The 7,825-nt window shown below is 39.0% G+C and overlaps 1 protein-coding gene and 1 pseudogene across 1 annotated transcript in view; both read left to right on the forward strand.

Annotated features, from left to right (window-relative positions):
- The first annotated feature begins 347 nt into the window (after nucleotides 1–347).
- On the forward strand, nucleotides 348–2,056 carry LOC109205736 (annotated as a pseudogene).
- A 648-nt stretch (nucleotides 2,057–2,704) lies between these two features.
- The window catches only part of LOC109205746 (ATP-dependent RNA helicase SUV3, mitochondrial), an 11,253-nt gene continuing 6,132 nt past the window's right edge, over nucleotides 2,705–7,825 (forward strand). The window contains exons 1-4 of the mRNA XM_019368489.1: nucleotides 2,705–2,980; nucleotides 5,149–5,272; nucleotides 5,508–5,629; nucleotides 5,724–5,914. Coding sequence (XP_019224034.1) covers nucleotides 2,911–2,980; nucleotides 5,149–5,272; nucleotides 5,508–5,629; nucleotides 5,724–5,914 — 507 coding nt within the window. The 5' untranslated portion in view covers nucleotides 2,705–2,910. The remainder of the gene's footprint in view (nucleotides 2,981–5,148; nucleotides 5,273–5,507; nucleotides 5,630–5,723; nucleotides 5,915–7,825) is intronic.

A 7,825-nucleotide genomic window follows, 5' to 3' on the forward strand; every position in this document is an offset into this window, starting at 1 on the left:
CATGCTATTAGAGAGACTGTTTAATAGTAAATACAAATAAAAACTAGCGAGAGTGCAAGTGTCTAGAGGGTGGAAAAGAGCTTCATAGTTTTCAGTTTTTTATGCAGTAATTTTGTAATTAATTATTTATTTTTGACTCTTTATCTTTGAGACACCCTTCCTAAATATTGTCAAGGATAAAGTGTTCGACGACTGTCGAGAGAGGTGTTAGGGGTCTCGATGGGCGTCTCTGGTTGGCACAAAGGAGACTGGTGGTGGAATGAAGTGGTCCAAGGTAAGTGGAAGCGAAGAAGGAGGCATACCTGAAGTTAGTGGGGAGCATAGGTGAGGAGGAGAGGCAAGCATGGATGGAGAGGTATAAGGTAGCTTTTGGTTGTATGTACGAGGAACTGGGGGAAAAAGGCGGGGAGAAGAAGTTATTCCGGCTGGCCAAGTTAAGAGAGAGGAAGGCTCGGGATTTGGACCAAGTGAGATGCATTAAGGACGAAGATGGTAGAGTATTGATGGAAGATACACAAATTAAGAGGAGATGGCAGACTTACTTTAATAAACTTCTGAATGAAGAAAGGGATCGGGATGTTATGCTAAACAAATTGGAGCATTCCGAGAGCCACCGTGACTTTGGGTACTGCAGGCGTATCAAGGTTGAGGAGGTCGTGGGAGCTATGCGTAAGATGAGTAGGGGCAGAGCGACCGGGCCAGACGAGATTCCGGTGAAATTTTGGACGTGTGCAGGGAGAGCAGGTTTGGAGTGGTTGATTGGGTTGTTTAATGTTATTTTTAAGGCGAAGAGGATGCCGGATGAGTGGAGGTAGAGTACGGTGATTCCATTGTATAAGAACAAAGGTGATATCCAGAGTTGTAATAATTATAGGGGTATCAAATTATTGAGTCAAACCATGAAAGTGTGGGAGAGGATGGTGAAGCGCGGGTGAGGATGACAGTGTCTGTATCCGACAACCAATTCGGGTTCATGCAGGGTCGTTCTACTACCGAAGCTATACACCTTGTTAGGAGGTTGGTGGAACTGTACAGAGAGTGGAAGAAAGATCTGCACATGGTGTTTATTGACCAAGAGAAACGTATGACAAGGTTCCTTGAGAAGTTCTCTGGAGATGCTTGGAGGCAAAAAGCGTGGCGGCCGTACATTATGGCGATTAAGGACATGTATGATGGGGCTAAGACTCGGGTTAGGACAGTAGGAGGCAACTCTGAGCATTTTTCGGTTGTAATGGGGTTACACCAAGGTTCTGCGCTCAGTCCATTCTTATTCGCCCGGGTGATAGACGCGTTACACACCATATTCACGGGGAGGTGTCATGGTGCATGCTATTTGCCGATGACATAGTTCTGATTGATGAGTCGCGAGCCGGTGTTAACGAGAGGCTGTAGGTTTGGAGACATGCTCTTGAGTCTAAGGGTTTCAAAATGAGCAGGACGAAGACGGAATACCTGGAGTATAAATTCAGCGCTAAGCCGAGGGAAGTGGGCGTGGATGTGAGGCTTGAATCACAGGTCATCCCTAGTGAGGCAGCTTCAAGTACCTTGGGTCAGTTATCTAGGGGGAGGGGAGATCGACGAGGATGTCAAACACCGTATTGGGGTAGGATGGATGAAGTAGAGGTTAGCATCTGGAGTCCTGTGTGACAAGAGAGTGCCACCTATACTCAAAGGTAAGTTCTATAAAGTGGTGGTTAGACCGGCCATGATATATGTGGCTGAGTGTTGGCCTGTTAAGAACTCACATATCCAGAAGATGAAAGTAGCAGAAATGAGTATGTTGAGGTGGATGTGCGGGCACACTAGAATTGATAAGATTAGGAATGATGATATTCGGGAGAAGGCGCACGTGGCTCCCATTGATGACAAGATGCGGGAAGCGAGGCTCGGATTGTTCGGGCATGTTCAGAGGAGAAGCCCAGATGCTCCGGTAAGGAGGTGTGAGCGACTGGTTGTGGAAGGCACGAGAAGAGGTAGAGGGCGGCCTAAGAAGTATTGAGGAGAGGTGATCAGGTAGGATATTGCGAGGCTTCAGATTTCCGAGGACATGACACTTGATAGGAAGATGTGGAGGCCGAGTATTAGGGTTGTAGGTTAGGAGATAGTCGATCTTGCTTTACTTCGTACCTTTGTGAGACTAGTCTGGTAGGGTTTTTGTATAAGATAGCTAGTGGCAATGTTGTGTCTTACTATTTCGCTTTTCAATGTAGGACATGTTTATTAACTATCGCTTTTGCTTTGCATCTTTCTTCTTCATGTTGTTCCTATTTTTCCTATGATTTCCGTGGTGATACTAATATTGTCTCCTTTTGTCCTTTTGTTTTCTTGAGCCGAGGGTCTTTCGGAAACATCCTCTCTACTTCTTCGGGGTAGGGGTGACACTATCCTCCTCAGACCTCACTAGTGATATTTTACTGGGTTGTTGTTGTTGTTGATAAAGTGCTGCACAGGGGAATTCAATTTTCTTTTCTTTTTTTGTATGGTAATATTTTACTGTTAATTACCAAAAAGATAAAATTAATATGTTCAAGAAAAATAATATATTTTTATATTTTAAAATAATTTAACTATAAATTTCTCATTTTAATACTTTACAGAAGTATTTAATTAAAACCGCAATTGTAGAAGTATCTTTTTTCTTTCTTAAATTTAATAAAACAATATAGACTCAAAATAATTAGTTTTTCGGAAAAATTAATAAAGAATTAACAGTTGAGAACCGAAGGCAGCGGTCGGAGTAGACGCAACAATTTTCTCAGCACCTTTCTCCTCCCATGATTTCTTCTTCTTCTCAATTTAAAATAAGACCTGAAAACACCCATCTCTAGCAATATTTCCAAGAAAAAAAAGAACTGTGTATATACTTTCCTTATTCTTTTTGTATAAATTAGAAGAAAAAAAAAGGAAAAAATGGTAGCTTTGCTGTTTCGCCGGAGACTATCACCGGTGAGAATTCCGTATAAGAGTCTTATATCACATGGTAAATTTTTCAACTTTACTTTATTCTGTGTAGTTCTCAATAGTTCTTATAGTTTTCTCAAAATAGTGTTCCTTTTTAAATTCTTGAAAAGTTAGTTTCTTTTTCTTTGTTGGGTTAAAGAAAATGTTTGATAATTGCATAGGCTAGTGGAGAATGAAAAATCTGGAGGTATAAATTGGATTTCTATTTCTTAAATAAAACTTTTTATTTTTATTTTTTGTTTCAGTATTTTATAGAATGATAGTGAATCTATTTGCTTAAACTTTGACTTTGAATCATATCTGAATTGTCAAAATGTATAATAGAGCAACTGCTAATCTGTATGCAGGTATATAATGTTTCAATTGATAGCTAAATGTGGGATATTTTTGGATTTTAAAGTTCAATTGCTGTATTGAAGGAATGTTTGTAGAGAAAGCTATGGTTTTTGCACTTTGACTTTCATCGAGTCGAAAGAGTGAATCTACAGCTCCTTGTAGGAAATGAGAATTTTGTATTTTATTTATGATTAAGATTGAGATTTAGTTGTTTATATTGTTCAGAAAAGAAACAGGCCCAACTTAAGCAAAAATATATAGTCGACGCCAACTTGTTTAGTATTGAAATACAGTAATTGTAGCCTTTTGTATTGTACATAAGCACAAGCGCATTGACATCTAGATACGAAGAGTTGGTTTGTTCTGAGCAGAAAAACTTGTTGTTATTTATATCATCTTTGAGCAGAAAATCTTGTTGTTATTTATATTATCTTCGCACCTTTGATTTTTGGTTTCTCCGGCAAGTCGTCAACATAAAAATATAAAGATTAGTTTCCCCCAAAATGGTGTTAATACTTGTTTGTCCTTCATAATTTGATGCAAGAGGTGATACTGTCTACTAGTAGTCTATCCAAATCTTACTCATGAATCAGCACATGCAATGTCAATGTTACATCTCAAGAAATGTGAAGTTCATCGTAACGTGGTAAGGGGGAGGGGGGTTTCTATTACTGACGTTGATTGAGACGTCAAGACCTGCCTAGTTCCTTGACCTCCTTTGTCTTTATGTTATTAATGTGTTCATGCTGTCTTGTGGAGAACTAGTATGATTACTTGAGATAAGACGATTGCTCATATCAATATTCTATTTATATTGAGATGACAATCTGAATGATTTGTGCTCAGTCTATGTAGGGCGTTTGGATAGTTCTTGCTCTTTTTGTGCTATTGCTATGTGTGCAGGCATAGATTGACAGTGTGCTTATGTCTCTGTGCTTTAGTGATTCTCCTTGCAGATAATAAGTGTGTGTTTGGCATGAAGGTGAAATGTTTTCCCTGAAAATAAGTGGTTTTTCTGGTGTTTGGTAAGTAAGCAGAATATTAGCCTGTTTGGCCAAGCTTCTAAAATCAGTTTATTTAGAAAAATGCTTTTCTCAAAATTGCTTTTCAAAAAAATACTTTTGGTGAGAAGCAGTTTATGTTTGGCTAATTAACTTGAAAAGCATTTTTGAGTAGCAATTAGTGTTTGGCCAACCTTTTAAAAAGTGCTTCTAAGTGTATTTTTTCTCAAAAGTACTTTTCACAAAATGTGCTTTTAAGAAGAAGCTAGTTTTTTCTGCTTCTCAAAAAGTGCTTCTGCTTCTATTCAAAGGCACTTTTTTTCCTTCTAAAAGCTTGGCCAAACACCTTAACTTTGGGAAAAGGTACTTTTAGAAAGAAAAAAAAACACTTATGGCCAAAAAGAAGCTTGGCCAAACAGGCTATATATTGTCCCAAGAACATTTATATTTATTTATGCAAACACTATGAGGGATTGGGGTGTTTGTGGGTCAAGGGTGGGGGTCGAGGTTGGCGGTCGGGTGTGGGCTGGGTGTGGAGTGGGAGGGGTGTTGGGTCGGTGGGCGGCAGCAGGGTGGCATGGTGGATTGGGGATGGGGGTGGGGCTGGGAAGGATGAAACCTTCAATTGGAGAGTTTCGGAATATGCTCAACTCTTGGCAGGGAAGTTATTTTCCTGAAATTTTAAGAAAATGAGTTCATAAGGAAAATATTTTTAAACACAGTTAAGCCAACCAAAGTTGTAGACCTTTTCTATTTGGTCATTTCTAAAACTGTGAGTTTTAGTTGGAGCACTTGCATTTCTATTGCAGCCTACCAATTTTAATGATTCTAGCACCTCCTTGTTGGACAGGTGGCAGGGAGTTGTATTGGCTCCCATGGAATATGGGAACAGAAGCTTCTTTTGCTATTTGTAATTGCCTAAGGCAATTCAGCAATTCCACTGCTGCTAGAAAAGTCGATTTTACAGACCTTACGTAAGAATTGTATCTCATTTCTTATTTACTGCATGAAAGGAGATCATCTATTGTATTTGTTGGTTCCTTGAATTTTATATAGTAACCTCTTTGTTTATACCTATTCTTCATCCACTAGATGCATTTTAATACAGTTATATTACCTGATAAAAAAAGGAGAACTAGATCATCTATTGTTGTACTGTGATTTTTGTGGAAGTCCATTTTGATCTCTGTGATCCATTTCTAATTTCAGCCATCCGCATACATGGTACCCACATGCTCGAAAGAAAAGCAGGAATGTCTTTTTACATGTGGGCCCAACAAACAGCGGCAAAACATATTATGCCCTAAAACAGCTCGAGTCGAGTTCTTCTGGTAAACTGTAATACCAATACCTTGAAATGTTCTGAGTTTAACTAGTCTGTTTCCACTTAATGGAATTACCTTAATAGTCGAATCTGATATTCAGGTGTTTACTGTGGGCCTTTGAGGTTATTAGCATGGGAGGTTGCTAAAAGGTTGAACAAGTCAAAAGTTCCTTGTGACCTTATTACTGGACAAGAGAGGGAGGAAGTTGATGGTGCAAGACATAAGGCTGTTACAGTAGAGATGGCTGATGTTGCATCTGACTACGACTGTGCGATTATTGATGAAATTCAGGTGTGCCTTTAACTTATAACGTCATCATTTTTGTGTTTTATGTGTGTGTGTTTACACTCTCAAAATATGAGTAAGCGAACCATCTCCCACATATACTCATGTCTCTCAAGCCAAGTCATCTCATAGACTGAGATGTGGCCTTTCACTTTGAGAAACTAATCTGCCTTCTTCTAATAATCTGTCTTATAGATTCATGGTGCCAACCTGTTGCTGATTTTTCTAGCTGGATCTATTTTTAGGCTGACCTCAATGACTAGAGTGTAGCTTTTTAGGGATTAGCTGTTTCCACTTGCAACTAGTGATACAATCTGAGATAAACAAAGTAGCGGAATATGAAAATAATAATAATTAAAGTAAAACAAATGATAGGTTTGATTAAGATAATCAAAAGTAATTGGAATAAGGAAATTTAGAAGAAAATCTAGAACCCTAAGTGAACGTCTCAAGCAACAATCGAAAAACTATCTGATCGCCTCCCAAGAACGACAAATTAGAACCCTAGATATAAAGAAAGGAGAAGAAGATTACTCACAAGAACCCAAGTCTTGAAAACAGGTAATCCAAAGTCGAACTCAAACCAAGAGGTTCCAAATCTCTCTCAAGAGTTTTCTTATGTCAAAATATGCTACATTCCCAATGAAATAACCCTAGGCTGTTATAAATACCCAATGGGTAAAATAGGAAAAGTTTCAAAGTTAATTTCCCAAAATATCTCGCCAGGCCAAACCGTAGCCCCAACCGTAACACACAACTGAACCGTGAGAATTCCAGAACCCTATTTTCTTCAGCTCTTCAGGCCCCTCTTGAACCGTAGCCAACGGTTGGTGAAACCGTGCCACACGGTTTGACTTGGGGTCTTGATTCTTCAATTCTCAGGACTCCAAACATGGTATTCTTTGCATGAATCCTCCAAGTAACTCTCCAAACATCTTCTAGTCAATTGTTAAAGATCATGCAGCTCCTTAGCGTGCATCCCTTGGACGTTCTTGGACATGGAGCGGGTCAATTGGGGTCATTCTCAATATTCTCCATTTTGCCCGAACTATCCAGGATCATATCAACTAGTTTACCGTTGACTTAGCACTTTTGAATCTGGTAACGGCTCTGAAGGTTAAAGAACGTCTTTGGGCAGAGTTGGCACCTTAGAGTGTGAAGGCAGCTTCCTTTCTAGTAGCATCCTGACAGTTTGCTTTTGGGATTGGTTACCTTTGTATAAATCATTTTGAAGGGAAGCTAATATTCTTTCCTGACTGTTCCAGTTGAACTCCTTTTTGAGCTTCTTTTGGTTTTTTTTTTTTGGTAAGGAAAGATGAACATTGACAGAGAACCTGTGGGTGGTATCCGTTCTGATAATAGAGAGACAAAGAGGGCACATCATATGCTGTAGCGGGATGCATTTCCCGACAAGCCTTAGTAACTGGTACATCCTTCCCCAAAATACTAAGGCAACAAAATTTCTATTACCGAAATGGGCTAATTGAGTCACCTGGAAGCACTATATGAATGCACCTTGAGTGGTTTTGATGAGGGCAGAAGCTTTCAAATAGTAAAGCTTTGAAAAGCATGCTTACCTCCTTATCCTATTTGATCATAGTGTCTTCTTCTAATAGTTCATCTGCAACGACAAGTTTAACACAATCTAATTTTCTCAATGAGAGAGATGAAACATCATAGAAGTGAAATCAGGAAGAGACTCTCCTTAATCTCCTTGCCTATATTTCCATTACGCTGTGTAGCCTTTCTAGTTTCTTCAGAAAGTTCAAATTTTGTTGCACTGGAAAACAATAAACTTTGACTTAATATTGGCCTTCAATACAACAACTATAACAACTACTTTGCCTCAATGGCAAGCAAATTGGGGTAATATTGGCCTTCAATCTTGTAATCAAAATCATACAGAGATTCTTTTTT

This window comes from Nicotiana attenuata, unplaced genomic scaffold (assembly GCF_001879085.1).
Source record: "Nicotiana attenuata strain UT unplaced genomic scaffold, NIATTr2, whole genome shotgun sequence".
NCBI lineage: Eukaryota > Viridiplantae > Streptophyta > Magnoliopsida > Solanales > Solanaceae > Nicotiana > Nicotiana attenuata.